We start from the raw sequence: 20777 nt of genomic DNA, 5'->3' as shown, positions 1-20777 counted from the left end.
TTGCAGCCAAAACAGCATGAAGAGGTGCGGCATAGCGTTTCACTACTTCGTGTCACCTAGTCATTCAATAGGTATCATTCTCTCACATGCATCCCTGTGCCCACCATACTAGTACCCCTTTCGCGGATGCCTAGATGCTTGGGTACATGTGATAGGCAGAACGTTGGTGGACTTCAGGCTAGAACACACCCCACACGGGGAAGGAAGCAGTTATGAGTGCTGGGTTTGATTCTCACCACTGATGCTCTCTTTCAGTTTTGTTTACATGTTATTATCAGTTCAGCCTTTCAGAGAGATATAAAATAAGAAGCCCACAAGAGGTAAGTATCATATGCCTAATGGGAATGTTCAGACTATGAAGCCTTGCCATGCAGCAGGTACTTCAATCATAACACACATATTCAGGCCGGATATTTGTAGCGTAGAGGAGCTGGTTCGGGCCATAGGATGTCATCATTGACCTGGACTCATAAATGCACCCATTCCGATACCTCTTCGATGACTGGTTCACACAGGAAAGATGGTTGATGCTGGCCATTATCATCATAAGCAAGAATGGGAAAATGTACCCATTTCTGTCCACCTGTCAAATATAGCCTTCAAGATAATTAGTGCTATTTTCCTTTCATTTTGTGCAAATCCACTAATGTCTTTAAAAAACATCTAAGGCCTCATTACACGGAAGGCGGTAAGGGTTAACGGTCACCGGTAATGGTACTGGTGACCGTTAACCCTTACCGCCTTACTACGAGGGTGCTAATTACGGTACCGCAATTTGTGGTACTGTAATTAGCACCATCCCCATTCTCATTATGCCCTATGGGGCAAAAATGGGAATGGGGAATGGCAATGGGGGAAGGGGGAATTACCGCCCCGCCAACCTTGGAATAGGGCTGTAATTCCCCTTTCCTCCAAGGCGGTGCCGGTATTTTACCGGCATGGACCAAGGTGCTAATAGCACCTTGGTCCACCGCCTACCGTGTAATGAGGCCCCTAGTGTGTATTTGAAAACAACATAGAGCAATTGGCAATGGCCTGGACAAATAGGCCACAGCAGTGCATTATTTTAGCCACTTGGTGGGTGTTATCTGCCTTTCGACAAATGTCACTGTCAGCTGAAAGTGGGTATTTCTACTGCCAAAACATGAAGGCCCTTTTGTGCTTATATTTGGAATTTGGAATATTTTGAATTAGTGGTCTGGAAGTTTTGAATATTCTAGTGAGCCAAAATAAATGGGAGCAGTTTTGCACTGCATAACAACAATTATTAAGTTTTGATGTGTTTTTTAATTGTTTCCCCCACTGCAGCATAACCGCCAATGTCCTTTCCTGCTGTTCATTTGATTTATTGTTCTGGCGATGCTGATTTTTGATTACTTTTAATGATATACGCTGACATGCCCATTCTGACAAATTCACATCTGCCCTGCAGGAGTACAAGGGTGAGTACAGGCTAAAACACCCACTCATCCCTCACACTGCTACAAAGCAAGAGCCAAAACAACTAGAAAGGTAAAACAGGCAGAGTTAAGAGATATACCCCACCTTTGCCTTTTTTGGTAATGTGGGCTGAGGGAATGCTATATTATCAAGAAAGGTGTGACTGCGATTCAGTAGCAACCAACAGAGCGAAGTATAACAATCTGAAATAAAGGAAGGTCCAATCAAGATTCTATAAAAAATATATGTTTTAATCAAACACACCCTGTTCAGAAATAACTAAATAGAGCACACTGTAAAAACCCAACCCTGTAAAAAGACCAGAGAATAAAAGATAGAATAGATTCTGCACTCTGGGTATTGAGACAGGGGGAGACAAGGCAATCAAAGACTACACTGTTCAAAGGATTTGTTCTTGAGGTGGCAAAAGGGATTAACATGCTCTTTCCAGTCACTAGGACCAAGGATTGACCAATCGGGCTGATATTGGTTGATATTACATTTTCAAAGGTCTTGGGGATTCAACGGCACCGAACCAGGTTTCTCAGTGTCAAGAGCGGCGTCGAATCGGGTTGTAGACCGGGCAGTCGCGATGATCCAATGGCAGGCTGGCATCGAGACATTGTCGAATGGAAGGAAGCTGTGTTCTCAAAGCGTCTACTCAAGCTGTGCAGATCGGGCAGTTAACAGGTTCGGGTCGGCGGTCAAGGATCAACGTCAGTTGAGGATCAACGGCAGTCGAGCTGGTAACAAGATGTGCAGCCGAGTCAGTATGATGCGGATGCTCGGAGGTCACTGTTCGGGAAAAAACAGGTTCAATTCACAGAAATAGCAAGGAAGAAGCTGGTGTCTCAGACGGTGGGTCGAGCAAGGCAAGTCAGCGGTACTTTGTGGTTCGAGCCAAGCCGACAGCATGCTTCAGCTGGCATGGTGCGATGGTGAAAGGAGTCAAACAGGGGATGGTGGTCCAGAGAACAATGGATGCCAAAGGCCAGTGCTGACGGGTCCTGCTAGATTGCTCTGCATTATGCGCACTTGAATCATGGCTCGGAGCAGGTCATCATCGGTTTGGCATCCTGGTGCTGTGATTCCCTCTCCAGGGTCTCAAGGGTAAATGTCAGTCTTCTTCTTGGGATATCAAACACAAGGGAGGCTAGCACAACGTTTCAGGGAACCTGCAACATAGTAAAGTCCTAGACAACATGGTGGCAGGCAGTGAGACATATTTATTGGCCAGCATCAGCGTTCACCCCTAATGATGACTGGGGCACCTTTGCCTTGAAACACCTGCCTTCACCTCACAAATGGAGGACTTTTGAAAGGACCGCTCTCCCAGGAGGGTCAACAAAGTCTTCTTCAGGATAGTAATTAGTGAGATGGTTCAAATAAGTGGTAGGAGACCCCTTTTTATGGGCAAAATTCTCCAGGTCATTGGACTAAAGCTAGCCTGCTTTAGGTGTCCAACCCCTGCTCTTGAAATGTGTGGACTTTGCCTTTCTGATGTCACATCCAAAGTGCTTTGCTCCAGAGAAAGTAGAGGCAACAGGAAAAGCAGAAAGATTCAAGATAGTGGAAGTCTCTTTCGTTTGAACAGATTTCCTCTGTCTCCTCTAACCCATCCCTTCCCTTCTCCCTGGGAACAAAGTCTCTTAGAAATGCAGCACCGTGGTGCAAGGCCTTTCTCTCTGTGAATGGGTGTGTCCCTTCCTGTGGATTGTCTGTCCATGGAGAAAGGTTGTTACATGCCCTTACTAAGAACCAAAGATAACTAATCCCCCAAGGCTACAGTCCTGCTAGTTGACAGGGCTAGGCCTTGTCCGGAAGGAATACACATCATTCTACCACAGCTAATCTGGGCCAACAGGACTGACACATGTGGGATATCCATTTAATGTGGCTGGGATAACTCTGAGAGATGCTGGCTACCATGCCCTAACTCAGATTCAACTTATTTTTACAGTTTACCATGCCACTTGGACTGGATCTTCAGAGTTATGCAGTTTTTGGGGCAGGAATGCATATTTTAAATGTGCCCCCTTGTGCTGCAGAGACTTGGATGTCACTGCAGCTGTCAAGAGGGCACCTGTGACCTTTGACCCTGCTCTGACTGTACCGTTGGTAGAGCAGGTGCTGCAAATCTAGATACTGAGGCAGCAGGGCTCAAGAACACACTATGGTTTTGCATGGAGCCTATGAAAGGGGAATGTGATTAGCAGGTTTCCCTTGCAGGGATGGAATTACCTGCATCATTCTATTATTGAATAAACATAAAAAAGCCAGGGCTCCTACACCCTTTCCAGATGGCAATTGCTCAGACCCACAGTGCTCACATTGCCAATGGCACCTCAAAGCCGCCCCTTTTGTCTACTGTGTAATGCAGTCATGCCGTGTGGACACTATGGGCCTCATGACACGGACGGCCGTGGACCAAGGTGCTGTTAGCACCTTGGTCCATGCGGTAAAATACCACCACCGCCTTGGTGGAAAGGGGAATTACTGCCCTATTCCAAGGTTGGTGGGGCGGTAATTCCCCCTTCCCCCATTGCCCTTCCCCATTCCCATTTTTGCCCCATAGGGCATAATGGGAATGGGGAAGGTGCTAATCACAGCACCGCAAATTGCGGTACCGTAATTAGCTCCCTGGTCCCTTTGCGGGTTGGTTTTTAACGCCTGCAAAAAGCAGGCGTTAAATTCTCCAACCCGCAAAGGGTCCTCGTAGTAAGGCGGTAAGGGTTTACCGGTACCGGTAAACCCTTACCGCCTACCGTGTAATGAGGCCCTATACCTGGGGCCTGCCTTCAGAAGTCTTCAGTTGCCACACCCATTTACAAATTGCCAAAGGCATAGCTTTTGACTATGACTCTATTACTTCCAGGCCACCCACCTTGCTAACTTAACATGCTAGAGGCCATGCCCAGTTGATACTTTGCAAGTATATGGCCAAAAGCCATGCCAGATGTGTCCAAGACATCCTTTGTTCCCACAGGGCATGTTGCCATGTCCAGTGGGCACTCTGCTTGCACAATAGCTTTGGCCATGCTCACGGCACCTCAAAGACACCCTATATGTGCCTACTGGTCATGGTTACCAACCATAACCAGTAGGCCCTTTTCCTGGTGCATTTCATTCTTCCATTACTTTGGAGCTTCCTAGCCCCTCGTTCTGTTTACTTCGCATGACTTGCCGACGCCCTTCCTGACTTTTGGCATATGGCATGCCTCCGAAGATTAAAATGTATGTGGCAATGACTGCATTTCCAGATTCAAATATGGTATTCCTCAACCCTGCTATATGAATTCCATGGCCTCCTTGTTTTTTTATTTTCTCACAGCTAAAGGCAGAGTGACAGTTTGGATATAAACTGGGGCATTGGGTCAGTTGGTACGCCTGGGCAAACTGTGTCCAACATGATCCACAGGTGCCGATGAATCTTCGATGAGTTTGCAAGTTCCCACAGATTTGTCTTCCAGCCTAAATCTTTAAAAGCCATAGATCTTTGGGAAATTTCAGGAGAGGTTTGTGTTGTTTTTGGCATAATTGTGAGGAGAAATATACACAATATGATTGAAATGGCTTCAGGAAGTGAGAGAAAAGTCAGGTGAATTGATGGGATTTATTTAGGATGGGTAGGGGGCTAGCAGAAAGAAATATAGTGTTGTGCATTTGTGAGTGTTGTAGGTTATTCAAGTAAACCAGCACATTGCTTTGTGCCGTAAGATAGCCCAGTAGATTAAATCCCTTTCTGCAGGGATCTTTGTGTTACCTGTTTGTCCCAGGTTTGAATATCGGTAAGAAGAACATACATTTCATCCTCCTGAAATTGATCAAATTAGTATATATGAGTTGGGGAATTACAAGAGTGCATGCCACACCAGATGAGTCAGGCACACGCCAGGCACAGCTGGGTCTCTTTTTCATCATTCAGACATAGACACATTGAGTATGATATAGATATACAACATTAAAACATAGGGAATTCATACGGACCTCGGAAAACCCCAAGAGAAATCAGACTAGCATTGGTGGTGCATGATGTTTCATCATGCTGAGTTTGCTTCTATGAGGACTACTGAGGTTAATAATAGGGATAGTCCATAGATGCAGGTCTACGACATCAAAAAGGCCAGTATGGCTGAGGCAGAGTCAGTCATGTGTAAAACATTCATGATGTAGATTCTGACATTCTCTAAAGGAATACCATTTAGTTAGGCAATATTGCAACATTTTGAGCTCTTTACATGGGAAAAAACACATAACGTTTACATTAAGAAGTGTTTTCCCAAACCATGGGCCTCATTACACGGACGGCGGTAAGGGTTTACCGGTACCGGTATTTTACCGGTACCGGTAAAACCTTACCGCCTTACTACGAGGTCCCTTTGCGGGTTGGGGAATTTAACGCCTGCTTTTTGCAGGCGTTAAAAACCAACCCGCAAAGGGACCAGGGAGCTAATTACGGTACCGCAATTTGCGGTGCCGTAATTAGCACCTTCCCCATTCCCATTATGCCCTATGGGGCAAAAATGGGAATGGGGAAGGGCAATGGGGGAAGGGGGAATTACCGCCCCACCAACCTTGGAATAGGGCGGTAATTCCCCTTTCCACCAAGGCGGTGCCGGTATTTTACCGGTATGGACCAAGGTGCTAATAGCACCGTGGTCCACCGCTGTCCGTGTAATGAGGCCCCATGTGTTTGTCCTATTGATGAGATGTGCTAGAATATCGCATCACTTGCACACAAACATGATGTGCCCTATTCAAAGAGTTTGTGAATTAGAAGACCTGTGCATTTCCCAAAGAAATGAACAAAATCTATCCTCTACACATTTTTCATTATTATTACTTTTTTCTGAATGTGGTTATGTCTTTTCTTTAAAGATTACAATTAGTGTTCGTCTCCAAACAAAGAGTTTATATGATTTATATATTAAAGAAACAGCCAGGTGCAAGCCATTCATTATTTACACGTGTTTCTTTCTGTGAGCATCCCTGGCAGGAGTCTGACCTATTCTGTTAACTGTATACTTTGCTTTGAACATGTGCTCGTCGGAAAAGGTATGACCTCTACAGCCCAATGTTTACAGCAACATTTAATCAGTATTAAATTGTCATGAGCTAATCAGAACCTTCCATTCAAATTTGTATATGTTTGGGTCAAATCCTAATCCCCCAAAACAGTGAAAAACCAGCTAATTTGCGGTACAGATGAATATTTGGGCACAGGTTTACAGGTGGAGATGCCTGAGGACAACTTCAATTCGTATTTTATCTTAGTGATGCAGCATGCAAGATAAAACAAAACTCACATTACAAAAAAGACAAAGCCTTTGCTTGGAGATCAGATATATGTATGATGTAAAAAACAGAGTGTTGAAAAGTACCTGAGCGAGGTTTTAGCACGATATTTTATAAGGACTTTGGAAATACATTTTTAGTATTAGTGCTACCGTAATATTTCTAGAAAGCCAATGCACAAATTAATGTGCACGTTTATTCTGGCTTGGGAACAAGTAGTAATTGTACATAAAATAGTAGTGCTGTAAAAACGTGGCATTCACGTTCAAAATCCCATTCTTTTCCGAGATAATCTGTACAAATGAGGATTACAAAGCAAATATTGTAAAGGGAGTGTTACCTTAGGGTGGGTTAGTAGTAAATGAAAGGCAGGAGCCAAAGCTGGAAGATAGAGAGAATAAAAGGGCACAGAGGTCTGCCCCCATTGCTAGTGGAAGCATTATGTGAATTCAGGAATGCAAGAGCAATGAAATGTGGGGAAGAGAGAGAAAATACTGGACCACAATATTAAATTAGTGTAAGGGTGCAGAAGTAAGTCTCAGACACAACCGTGGCATAGTTTTGGCTATAAACGTGTATTTACCAAAAAAGGGGTGGGAAAAACGGCCTCTCTTTCCCGAAAGCTAGAGGGGTTTCCCTGCCTCAAAGAAAACAAGAGAAACTGTCAGGATGTCAAATAAAATAAATGTCTGTCACTGTCATGTCCCAAATACCTACTTCTGGTGTTAACACTAATAAACTAAACAAAATGTGTAAGGATGTTCGCTTGCAGCATGAAGTGGCTCTGGTGATCAAAATAACATAATACATATTTCACAGTGCTGAGCTATAAGGATTAGGGGATTGCTCCTTTTCCTTAGATTTCTTCTGTTTCTACTGTTCCTCTCTTTATCTCCTTGGGTCCCAGACCCTGTATCTTCTTGGATGCACTTCACTGTACACCTATGATTTCCAATTGGTGCAAGTTTCAGACTCGCAGTATTGTATTATAGCAACCTGGTATTCTCTCCTGCCAGGTATAGGTTGTCTTCTGATCAGTCTTGTTTGCTCTCAGGGTCTCAGACCCTCCTATTCTCAAATTCTCATGTGGGTGTGGATCCCAGACTCGCAATGCATTTTTGCAATAGCTTGGTTCACTCTCCTCCAAGTCCATGGGCCTCACGACGAGGCTTGCGCTCCCGTAATGAAGGGCGCTGGTACGGGACCAGCACTGTTCATTACGGATGCTTGATTACAAGGTTCCCTTAGCGTGCCCTGGAACAGATGTCTGGTAAACCCAGACGTTCTTTCCGGGTCCCGCGAGGGGACCAAGGAGCTAATAACCGGACCCTTATTAACGGGCCCATTATTAGCTCCATCCCCATTCCCATTTGAGCCCTATGGGGGCTCAAATGGGAATGGTTTGTGCATGAGGAATTACCGGGTCCTCCAAGGTCGGAATGACCCGGTAATTCCTCATTCACAGAACCCGGTACTGGAACCCGGTATGGAGGCAGCCATGCCCTGATAAAAGGCATGGCTGTCTTCGTACTCGTAATGAGGCACTATGCCTTCTTGTGGTCCGTCTCTGTTTCTCTCATGGTCCAAGCCCCTCTTATTCTTTATCTCTCATATGACTGTAGGTCCCGGACTCACAATGTTCTGTTGCAATAGCTTGTTTTACGCTTCTGCCAAGCATATGTTCCCTTATGTACTGTCTCTGCATCTCATAGAGTCCCACACCCTCTTGTCCTTTTGCTTTCATATGATTGCGGGTCCCAGGCTCACAATGCTCTGTTGCAATGGCTTTAGTCACTCTCCCGCCAAGCATAAGCTCCCTTCTGTAATGACTCTGCTTCTCTTAGGGTTCCAGACCCTTTGTTATCTCACTCCCATATAGGTGTGGGTCCAAGACCCTCTTACCTTGTGTTCTGCAGCCATTCCCTGATTCCTCACAGACCCCCAGCACCTCGCCTTCTATCCACGTACCTGTTGCTCTGGCTCCCATCCTCTGAGCAGTAGTGTTTCCCTCTGAGGATCCGGCAGGTTCAGGCATTCTCTGCAGTCATCAGCATCCTTGCCGGTCATCTTGCGCTCGGGTTCCTCCTCTCAGTGACAGTTGCTCTGCCAGTCTTGTCTCCCTTCTCGGGATGGGGCCTTGCTTTCAAGTGGCTTGCCAGATTGTATGGTGCCCAGAGGTTTGCACGGGCAGCCTGTCAATTAGCTCCCATTGCTTGGATTACTTCTGCACTCCTGCTGCAGTCCTCTGTTTGCCGGGCGGTGTCTCCCAGGGTTCCTCGTCGGAGGATAGCTCTCTCAACGTTGGTTTTCCTCTACAGATTTGTATTTCACTTGGCCAGTCAAATGTGGTGATAGACTAGACCGTTCACTGTGGCTGTCTCGACTGATCATCCTACTCCTGGTCATCTTCTTCTTCACAGTATTTGAATTGGAGTTGTTTGGGAAACAGTTGTTATCTTCAGTGTCATCAGTCAGGTCTAACCTAGCAGGTTGGTTGACCACACAAGAAAATATCTTGGCTCTGATTGGGCATCGGAGAGGAGAGTTTGGCTTGGGGAAGGAGGGATGGTCTATCAAAGCTGAGGAATACCGCATTCTCTGGCAATGGTCGTCCCTAATCCCGGAAGGGGGTTCCTTTCTCATGTGATCCTACCCTGGTGTACCATCCCCAGGGGGCTATTGCACTGTGGACACACTGCCCTGTGCCCATGAGATTTGTCAGATAGGCAGAATGACCTTGAAGTGTGAGAGAAAGAAAGTATGAAAAGGTGAGAAGTGGAATGTCTTATGGGGGAAGGTGTCCTTGAGATGTCAGCAGGAGTAGGATGACTGGTTTTATACATCAAAAAGACACCAAGTGTGGGTTAAGGATCTGGTTGGATGAAAGCAAGAGTAAGCACAACAATGCATTAACATGTGTTTTGGATGTAAAGGTGAGTCCATAAAAGGTGTTGGCTAGGTGGGGGGGCTGTTGGAAACATTAATAAGGTGAAAAGACAACATATGTAGTCTAAGCAGGGGATTGGATGGATAGCTGGTGCTATAAGAGTGCAAAAATAGCAGAGGACGGGTTTGCTGCAGACTCATTACACATGGCATATGGACCTTTGATAAATTGCCAGAGGCGTAGGCAAGTCAGTGGTGCCACAGGCCCCTCACAGTCCCTCTAACATGGTAAGTCTATCAGTCCCAGATCTGTTAGGAGCTTTGAGAAGTTGTCTTCAATGGGTAAAAAGGAGATATATGACCCCAAACTCGCAGATGATGAGAAATCATTTCCCAAATGGATACAAAATTATAATTAATTTTGTGACAAATACAATGAATCTAAAAATAATATATATTTGAAATAATGAAGAAAACAATGGGAACTGCATCACTGATGAAATAAACTGTTTTTCTTCTAACCAGGTCGTATGTCCGCTAGCCTGATAGATGGCAAAAATGGATCCATTCACGCGCCAGTTCCAAAGAAATCAGTAAAAGAGGATCTTGCATCGACTTTCAGCTCGCCAACGGCATGGCTTCTCGTGGCAGCTCTGATTGTGACCTGGTCAGCGGTGGCCATCGTCATGTTTGATTTGGTCGACTATAAAACCTTTGCAGGTAAGATCCACAATGCAGCTGATTGCACCTTTCTACACCTAAGGGATCCCGTAGATATTTCTTCAGGCATCTTCCCGATATTGCTTTGAACTTTTAAAGCATTGTCTAATATTAATTGCAATGCCCACAATTACATTTCATTTCTTATATGTAGTTAAATACCTTGACAGATTTTAAATGTCCATCACTGTAAACCAAGCGAAAAGAAAGTCACCTTTCATATACTCCTAATGATCTTGACCATTGTATTCAAAATTTCAAAATATAATTACACATTTACTGTACAATGGGTGCAGCACAACATCATAAATATGATACATGCTGCACTCATTAATTCTAATGTAATGAAGACAAAGAACAGTAAATTAAGAATTACAGTGATATATAGCCCAGACCTATCTACATAAAATACATTTTCAAAATGGTTTCTTGGAAGGAAATAAGAAAACAATCAATGTATAATTAGTAATGATTATGATTCTGGGAAGGCCAGTCAACAACCCATGTTGGTGTGTAATTATTTCATGATGTGTGGTTATCAATGAAAACCTTCTCAGTGTGTGTCCAATGTATTCAGAGTGATATACACTCTACATATATAAGCCTGTTATGTTATGCACATTGAATACATATCACAAGTTAGAAAGCATATCAAAAGTACACACATCAAGAACACATCTGTAAGTAAATCATACTATTTTTCACATACTGTGCTGCTGTCCTTGTGGTACATCTAGTCTATAGAATAGTATAAAAAGGTTATGGAACTTTTCTGAATTAAGTGAACTGTTACTCTTAGTGGCGAACAGGCTAACGTATCTAACTTAATAGGTTTTCAGGAGATAATGAAACCAGGAGGTCCTTAACCATTGACAAAGTTTCGCATTAAGTGTAGGCATGGCTTAGAGAAACCACAAATTAACGCACAATCACAGTCCCGATGAGGCAAGGTGATTTCATGAACTTGTGGCACCAAAAACAAGCTTTGAGTTATGGAGTCCCATGCTTACAAAGATCTAAAAACCTAAAGGTTTAAAACACTGAAATGGTCATATAAATCCTTTTAACATCTCGATAGAGACAGTTTCCTTGGTGTACCACATGAACAAACTGAAGAGGAGTTACAACCCTCATCATAGGTTACGGCTACAAACCATTAATATATAGCACTACCGCCCTGCTACTGGAGTAAGTGTCCTCCACTAATTGTTTCATAATTATTTAATTGTGTTAACTACTGAAAGGCTTGTGGGAAGCCACTGAGTTTTTTTTCAATGTATTGCGCTTTTTAGGTATAGGTATAGAAATCTGCCAGTAGGTCTGGTGCCCAAAAGATGTACGCATAGATGGACACAAAGGGAATATCAATTTGATTAGAAGTACAGTAGCATAAACTATATGTTCCGGCCAATACGTCAGAGAAAGAAGTGCTGCTGAAAGTTCTAAGAAAGGGTGCAAAGTCAAAACCTGGCATAGTAAGTAACATAAGGATAGTTGCACTGAGGAGCAGCCTATGTTCTGAAGCTGTAGAACACAACCATCAACCATCGAGAATGTATTCAAGCAAGTTTTGGGAAGTAATCTGTTGAATGTTTCAACCCTTCTGGCCTTTATGTTTTGTGATTATGTTAACAGAAAATAAGCAGAGATGTACAGATCCACACCATGAGTTCAGTCAACCAATGTAATGTAACCTAAACGCTGGATTCCAACCAATAGAATAACAGGAAACACACATATGAAGTTAACAACCTTCAACTATTGCCCATTTCTATTTCCCATCTGAAAGGAACTGATTCACAAACATGTTGCCAGCAGTTACTATTGAATTACTCCTGTAGAGTGACTTTTTGATTCACAAAGACATTAGTAGGGGTAGCTCTGACTTACTTGAAGAAAGAGTGAACGAAGTCAGAAGTCAGTCAGAAGTACTCCTGGTAAATTCGCTTTGCTTTGGCCCAAATGTATTTTGAAACCCATGAAACCCATGTCAACAAATAAATTATAACAAAACATTAGAAGACTTGTATTTTGATTTTGGGTAATCTCAAGAAATTCATCTTTTTTTTTTTCAACTTTGTTTTATTGGCATTTTCATAATATAACAAAAGGGCGCAGAACATTTTCACAAATTGTGCAAGTAACAGGCCCAACCCCCCCCCCTCGCCCACCCCAAACACCCCCACCCCCCCCAAAAAAGGAAAAAACCAAAAAACTTAGTCCTCATAGAGCCATTCTGCTGGGGAACCACTATGTAAGCTCCGAGAGTCTAACTATTAGAAATGGCTGAAGAACTACCATCCTCCCCCGGGCCGAGGGCCCTGTCCGCTCCTTGTCCCCCTTGAGGATCAGTGCACATCCCAACCCCATGTCTGCTGTGCCTCGTACCAGTTTGCGTGGAAAGAGCCCAAATTATTGTTCATCATTGCCGTCAGTTTATCCATCAGGTACATGTTTTTTACCTTTTTTAGCCAGTTCTCCTTCGATGGGGTCTCCGGGCTCTTCCATTTCTGGGCCAGTGCTATCCTTCCCACCCTTAGCATTGTCTCCCACATCCTAGGGTATCGGGGAATGTCCGAGTCCTCCGGGGGGAGGCCCAGCAGCATTGTCAGGGGGTTCTGGGGGAGAAGCTCATCAGAAACTTCGGCGATCCAGCCCCTCACCTTCTCCCAGTATGCCTGGGCTTTCGGGCAGTGCCACCACATGTGCCCTCTCGTACCGACCTGGCCACATCCCCTTGGGCATGCGGGGGACACTCCCGTGTACATTTTAGCCAACTTCATTGGTTCTCTGTGCCACCCCTGTAAAATCTTGAAGTTGTGTTCCATGTCTGCCGTGAATAAGTTCCCATGGAAGGCTATTTTAAATATTCTCGCCCAGGCGTCCTCCGAGATCTCATCCCCCGCTAAGTCATTCCAGAACGAGCGGAACCCCCTCCTCTCCCCTAGGTTAACCGTGTTCAGTAGCTTGTACATCCCTGATACCGCACCCTTCCTGGAGGTTGCCGAGTCCAGGAGCTTCTCGAAGGGGGTCAGCTGTCTTTTCAGGTTCTGGCCCCAGGCCTGGTCACATAGAATTCCCTTCAGGCGAATGTATTCAAATATGGAGAGGGACCCCTGACCGAGGGCGTCCCTCAGTTCCTCATATGGCCGGAATTCTCCTTCTCTGAACATCTGCCCCGCCCACTCCATTCCCATGTCTGACCACGACTGGGCGTTGCGGAACCCCCTGCTTCCCAGGTTGAGGGGGTGACCCCAAAGAGAGGACATCGGTGATGGCCATGATGTTAGGTGTGCCGTCTGGGGACCCTCCCTCCAGATCGTCCAGAGGACTCCTAGGGTTGGGTGGGATTTGAGTCTGTTCGGAATAAACTTGCTAGGGGCCCAAAGGAGGTCTCGAATCTTCAGTGGGTGGGCGTCCATGTCCTCCAGGTATGACCAGTAAGTGCCCATCCCCTCTTTCATATGTTCTAGGAGGACGCGTAGTTGGGCTGCCCGGAAATAGAGTTGAAAGTCTGGTAACCCAAACCCTCCCTCCTCCCTCGGTAAGGTCAGGACCCTATTGGCAGTTCTCGGGGTCTTACCCTGCCATATGAATTCCCGCACCGCATTCTGAAGGGCTCTGAAGGACCGGTCAGGGACTACAGATGGGAGGGCGGTGAAAAGATATAGAAGTCGCGGGAGAATGTTCATTTTCACAGCCGTCATGCGGCCGTACCAAGACAGAATCATAGACCTCCACCTCCTCAAATCAGCAGTGATTCCTGCCACAACGGGATCGTAGTTAGCAGGGGCTAGATTGGTTAAGTCCCGAGTAAGGAGGACTCCCAGGTATCGAATGGAGGCCTTTCCCACCGATATTCCCTCCAGGCTGGCGAGGGCGTCCAAGTCCGGGTCCCGGGTTCTCATAGGGAGCAGGACTGATTTGGACGCGTTGATCTTGAGACCAGAGAAACGCCCGTAGGTAGCCATCAAGGAGAGGAGCGGGGGGAGCGAGGATTTCGGGTCTACTAAGTAAGCCAGGATGTCATCCGCAAACAGGGAGAGCTTAAATTCCACCTCCCCCCTCTTAATCCCCTTAATCTCTGTGTGGGCTCTGACTGCTATGGCTAGAGGTTCCATGGAGAGGATATAGATTAGAGGGGAGAGCAGGCATCCCTGTCTTGTCCCCCGCGACAGGGGGAAGGGCTCCGACAACCCACCATTGACTTGGACCCTGGCCCTCGGGGCCCTATATAAAGCCGCCACCCATTCCCTGATGTGTGGACCAAAGCTCATTTTTTGGAGGGTAAGTTCCATGAATCTCCACTCCACCCTGTCGAACGCCTTTTCCGAGTCTAGAGACAGGACGCTCGCGTCCAGGTCTGACCTCTGGGCATAGTGCATCAGGTCTATGGTCTTCCGGATGTTGTCTGAGCCCTGTCTCCCCCTAATAAATCCTACCTGGTCGCCATGGACCAATTTCGGCAAGACCCCCTCCAACCGTCCCCCAAGCACCTTGGCCAGAATCTTCACGTCAACATTCAACAGGGAGATGGGTCGGTAGGAGGAGCATTCCCTAGGGTCCCTGCCGTCCTTGGGGAGCACCACAATAATTGCCTCCATCATGGAGTCCGGAAGAGACCCCCCTCCAGCACCGCGTTGAACACTTTTACCAAATGGGGGGAGAGGGCCGAGCGGAACCTTTTGTAAAAGTAGACAGAGTACCCGTCTTCGCCCGGGGAAGTGCCCACCTTCATTCCTCCAATCGCACGCTCTACCTCGTCCTCGGTCACCGGGCCCTCCAACCCCTCCGCTATCTCCCTGGTCAGGGCCGGGATCTGGATTGAATTCAGGAACCCCACCATCTCCGCCTCCTCCCCATTGTACTCGGACGAATATAATTTCTCATAATATCGGCGGAAGGCTTCGCCAATGTGGGGTGTGTCGTGGCCTACCTTTCCCACCTCGTCCTTAACCTCTTTCACTAATCGGCTTTTCTGCACCTCCCTCAGTTTCCAAGCCAGAATCCTGTCCGCCCTGTCCCCTTTTTCATAGTACTTTTGTTTGACCAGTTGGAGACTCCTCTCCGTCTTGTGGAGGAGGAGATCCTTCAATTGGAGTCTGTAGTCGTCCAATGCGGTCACCTGCTCGCTGTCTAGGGGAACCGTGGGGAGACCCCCAGGTTGGAGTAGGGCGATTTTCTCCCTGAGGTACCTTTCCTGGCCCTCCCTTTGCCTTTTTTTCTGGGCTCCTATTTTAATCAGGGTTCCCCGTAAGGTTGCCTTAAAGGCGTCCCAGAGGGTATGTGGACCCACCTCCCCGTTGTCATTAAGCTCAAAGAATTCTGTGATGGCCTCGAGGACCTCCTGGGATAGGACTTCGTCCTTTAACAGGGAGTCGTTGCACTTCCATCTCCCTCTGCGTTCGTGTAGACCTCCCCTTGCTATTGTAGCTCGGACCAAGTCGTGATCAGACCAGGGGACGGGGTCTACCCTGTGGCCCGAGACAAATGGACGTAGGGTCTCGTCTACCAGGATGTAGTCTATCCTGGAGAACGACGTGTGGATGGCTGAGTAATATGTAAAGGAGGGGGAGTCTGTTCTAGGGAGGGGGATCGTGTCCAACAGGCCCAATTCTAGGTTGACGTTTTGGAAGGTGCGCGCCATGATCTCATCCGCAGCCCTAGAGGAATGCGGGCCTGCTCGTTTCCTGTCCAGGGTGGGGTCCAGAACCATGTTGAAGTCCCCCCCCACCACCACCGTGCCGTGGATGAAATATTTGAGTTTGTCCCCCACCTCCTCCCAGAACTGGGCTTGGCCTTCGTTTGGGGCATAGATGGCCGCTAGGGTCAGTGGGGCCCCCTGCAGGGACCCCCGCACCAGCAGGTAACGGCCCCCCGGGTCTTTCAGCGTGGCTTCTTTCTCGAAGCCCACGTGTTTCGCTACCAGGATGGCGACCCCTCTTTTTTTGCACTTGTGGGATGCACTGTGGACCTCGCCAATTCCCCCTCCCCGCATTTTGGGCTCCTTCCCCTGTGGCCAGTGAGTCTCTTGAACGAAGAGAAAATCCAGGTGTGCCCTTCTAAATTCCCTGCAGAGCAAGGACCTCTTGGTGGGGGTGTTTAACCCACGGACATTAAGTGAGCCCACTCCCAGGGCGGGCAGCCCGTCAGCCATAGTCACTATTTTTCTCTCTCTCGGTCAACTCCTCCCCTACGCTCTTCCCCGTGTGCTCCGTTATTTCGACTCTGTGTTCCCCTTTTCCTCCCGCGCCCTCCCCCCGGGTGGGCTTAAAACAAAACCCCAACTGCCCCCCTTCCCCAAACCGTAACTGAACTTCCCCAACTCCCGTGGTCCCCCCCACCCCCCACCCCGGCGTCCAGCCAAATAGTTCTGCCATCGCTGGCTTTTGGCCGAACCACCAGCCTGCCCACCTCGGCCAGGCAATCTGCATTAGAAGCTCATCTCCTTGAGCCCCCTAAGATCTCCCGCGGCTATGACCCCTCTGCGGACCCCACCTACTTGCAGGTCGTAGGGACGTTGATAGTAGTGAATCCTCTGAGTCTGCGTCCCTCCGACCAGGGCACACCGGGGTGCCCCCGTGCTCAGTCCCCGGAGTCGTTACGTTCTCCGTCCTTTGAAGGGGAGGGGGTGTTCATTTTCCTGAATTTCCTCGCGCCGGTGCACTTTCTCCTCTCGCCAGGCGGGCCAGGGCCTCCGGGTCTCCCGTGCTCTGGCCCCGATGGGCCCCTCCGGGGGTTCGTGTCCACTGCGTATTCTTGTATGGCTCCCCTTATGTCCTCTTCCGTGATCAGGGTTGATCTTTGGCCCATGTATTCGAAAGTCAGGGAGAAGGGGTAGCCCCATCTGTAGCGCACTCCCTTTTCCTTAAGCACCTGTGTGAGAGGGCGGCACATCCTACGCCTTGCCAGCGTGTAGGCGGAGAGGTCTTGGTATATCGAGACTTGTGCGTTGTTATAAGTGATTTCCCTAGCCTTTCTGGCCTCCTCCAACACCTTCGTCTTCTCTGAGTAGTAGTGAAACCGGACCAGAATCGACCGGGGGGCCCCGGCCCTGCCCCCCGCCCTGTGCACCCTGTCAAAAGTTGGCTCGGTTGTCATTTCCTCCGTGAACAGGAGAGTAATGATGTCTCGTACTGCTCGGGTGACGTCCCTCTCCGTTTCCCCCTCTATTTCGGGCACCCCAAAGATTCTGAGGTTGTTCCTCCTCTCCCTGTTTTCAAAATCGTCCATCTGCCGGGCCCTCTCCTCGTCCCTCCTCTCCAGGGCTTCCAACCTCATGTTATATTGTATGTCTTGGACTGCTATGGAGGATTGGTTGGACTCGACCTGTAGGAGCCTGTCCTCAATCTTGTCCACCCTCTGGTCCATTTTTTCAAATTTTTGGGCAATGTCGGAGCGCATGTCCTTTATTTCCTGTAGGATCGAGGCAAAGCCCCTTTCCATTGCCGCCGAGGAGGGGGAAGCTTCCCCCGATTGGGCCATGGTTCCTTCGCGGGTTAAGCCTTTGTCACCTCTTTCAACCCCCCGGAAGCGGTATCTCTGCAAGGCTTCCCTCCAGCTCATGTGGTTCTTCCCTGTGTCCTGTCGTCTAGGTCCCCGCGGCCCCGACGGGGGGCGGGGGGTCCCCTACTGGCCCGTCCTTCCTTGCTTGGGTTGTGCGCTCCACAGGTGACCCAAATGGGGGGGCAAAGTCCGGGGGGGCGGGCACACGCCCCACCTGTTCTCAGGCAGGGGCCTCACACCCTTTTCAAGTGCCTCGTGGTCTTCTGGGGCCTCCTCCGGTCTCCTGGGGTGGGGGGGATGGTGGATCAAGGGGGCCCAACCTTCCAATCCAAATAAGGGGGGGGGGCGTTGTGGCTCGCTCCGTGAGTCCTGGGGGGGCACCCCCGGGCGGGCACACGCCCCACCAACTGCTGGCGGGGGCCTCTCACCCTGGTCGCCCCCGCTTCGGGCCTTGTTGTCTCCGGGGGGGGGCCCTGGTCCACAGACCCCGCCTTTGGTCTTTTTGCTTTTGGGGTTCCGCCCCGCTCGGGGCGCTCACCTGTGGGGGGGCGAGTCCCGGCCCTCCGGGGCTCCCCTTGCTCTGCTGGGCTCCGGTGCTGGTGACCCCCGAGGGGGGGGGAGGGAGCTGCCCCACTCCTATCTTTCACTCCCGGATTGGGGGGGGCTCCGAGTCCCCGGGGGCACCGCTCCGGGCCCCCGGGTGCCGCCTCCTCCGCTGACCTGGTCTACGCTGTCGGGGGGGGGGCCGCCCCGCTCCTTCTCTTCACTTTCGGGGGGGGTGGATGCCGATTCCCGGGAGCCCTGCTCCGATCCCCCTGATGCCGCCTCCTCGCCGCACGGGCCGCGCGGGCCGCGCGGGCCGCCCCGGCGCTCTTCGCTCTGGTCTGGGCCGCGGGGGGAGGGGCGGAGAGGGCCGCCCCACTGCCACGTCCCCGAAGTCCCGGGGGCTCGGACCTCGGCCGGGTCGTCCTCCGCACCCTGGGGGGGGGTGCTGATGGGGGGAGTGAAGGTCCGTCGGGCTGGGGTGCCGTGTGCGCCCGGGGTGAGACCGCCTTGCTCGCGGTCCCGAGGCCGCTCCTTTCCTGCTGCGTCTCCCGCTCCGGCGCCACGGGCTTCGTGCTCCGGCTCCCCGGGGAGCTCGCGCTCCGTTCTTTCTCTCGTTGGGGGGCCGGGGGGGCGCCAAGTCGGTCACCCCAGTTGTGCTTGCGGGGGGGTATCGGGGGGGGCTCAATCCCGTGGGATACCCGGGCCTCGGCGGGAGCTATGCACTCAGGCAGCCATTGCCTGTGCGCCCCCTGGTGGCCTCCAAGAAATTCATCTTTGAAGTTATCCATCCCAAAATGATTTTTAACTGTAGCGGCCCACTACAGTCCCCTATTACAATACTCTACTCCGCCTGTTCTTCTTGGGCCCTTGGGGTTGCTGTACAGAGTCAGAAATCATTCAAATAATGTGTTGAATCTGTTCCAAATAGTCCAGATAAGGACAGATATGAATTGATGCCAAGAAGATCGACTTCAGATGCCTCATTGTTTTCTATATTCATTTACAGTAGCTTTAATTAGATGAGACATAACGGAAGACTTGAAATATCTCAACCAATCAAATTTTAGCATGATCCGTTCCATCAGCAGGTATGAAACTGATGCAGTTTTAGGCACACTGCTGATATTATTATACGCTTGTCCATGCACAAGGAATGTTTGCGATAACTCAGTTACATTTACATATGCCCAAAAACAGCAGAATGCTCTTTTCACTGCAGCTTACATGAATGTTTATGCACAAACATTGGCTTTCACATGCAACATTGTCATTTGGCCAGATGCAAATGGACTATAGTATTTACACTCAACTCTTGCTTTGCACATGATCGTCATTCGTGTTTTCATCAGATAAGGCATGAACCTTAAGAGAAAATTGCTGCAGTGGTTTAAAATAATATATATTTTTTTATAATTTGCAAGCAATGGCAAACAATCATGATGCAATCAAATTTTTAACTGCCATGGGTCCACCCCTCCCAAGGCCTTTTTTGGTGATTTCGATATTTCGTCATTCAATGCCTTCTAACGTTTTCTCTTTAAATAACCCCGTATGTGCCAAGGACAAGGTATCTAGTCCTTGGCAACAGGGAGGTAATCCCAAGAACGAGATACCTTGTCATTGGCACTTAAGGGGTTAAGCAAACTTTCGACATAATAAGATCAAAAATGTGGCTCATTTATTTCTCCTGAGCAGATTCAGGGTTTGTCTCAATTGTAGTGTGAATAGCAAACAAGTCAAGTGTACATGAAAAATACCAATCAGCATAAAAGTGATAACATTTCAAAGCAAACATAAAAAGTCTGGACACAAAATTCAAAACACTCAATAAACTATTCTCTCCGGGCTGAACTGATAGAGGTGAGGATTAGACAAGCAACCAATGGAGGTATGTGTTGCTTCAGATCAAGAGCCTGCCTCACAACGATGTGTCCAGAGTTACATTTGGATAGAGACTAGAAAATCATAGTAATTCTTACTTATTTCTCACGTAATGCTCTCTTTACAAGGGTACATCAAAATGACTCCTCGTAACTTCTTTATGAATCAAATAATCTCTCTCCAGGAGGCAGTGAAAAGTAAGTCAGAGTAGCTGTTGGCAACTTCTTTGTGAATCATCCCTCAAAACCTTGAACCCAGGGCAGAATTTCTAAAACTGAAGCTGGTGTAGTCCTATTAATAAGATGTTATCACAATTACACTTTAGGTAACAATTACACTTTAGGTAATACAAATGATCTTTCCCAATAGCCACCTTTAAATTAGTACACCTTAACTAGCCTCTCTTTTTTTTTACCATCGTTCTTCAGACCTGCCCTGAAATATTTTAAATAAAATTCATGAAATTACCATCTCAATTGATTGATTGCAAAATAAAATCCATT

At 48.2% G+C, this 20777-nt stretch overlaps 1 protein-coding gene across 50 annotated transcripts in view; it reads left to right on the top strand.

The window, feature by feature from the left end:
* TRDN (triadin) overlaps nucleotides 1-20777 on the top strand; it is a 1596486-nt gene that overhangs the window by 128282 nt on the left and 1447427 nt on the right. For all 50 annotated transcript variants that reach the window (XM_069607588.1, XM_069607568.1, XM_069607599.1 and 47 more), the window contains exon 2: nucleotides 10147-10341. In XM_069607588.1, the coding sequence (XP_069463689.1) occupies nucleotides 10147-10341 (195 nt within the window). The remainder of the gene's footprint in view (nucleotides 1-10146; nucleotides 10342-20777) is intronic.

The sequence above is a fragment of the Ambystoma mexicanum genome, chromosome 4q (assembly GCF_040938575.1).
Source record: "Ambystoma mexicanum isolate Mex_15411 chromosome 4q, UKY_AmexF1_1, whole genome shotgun sequence".
Classification (NCBI taxonomy): domain Eukaryota; kingdom Metazoa; phylum Chordata; class Amphibia; order Caudata; family Ambystomatidae; genus Ambystoma; species Ambystoma mexicanum.
The sequence above is the reverse complement of the archived record's forward strand: the minus strand, read 5'-3'. Positions and strand labels throughout refer to the sequence as shown.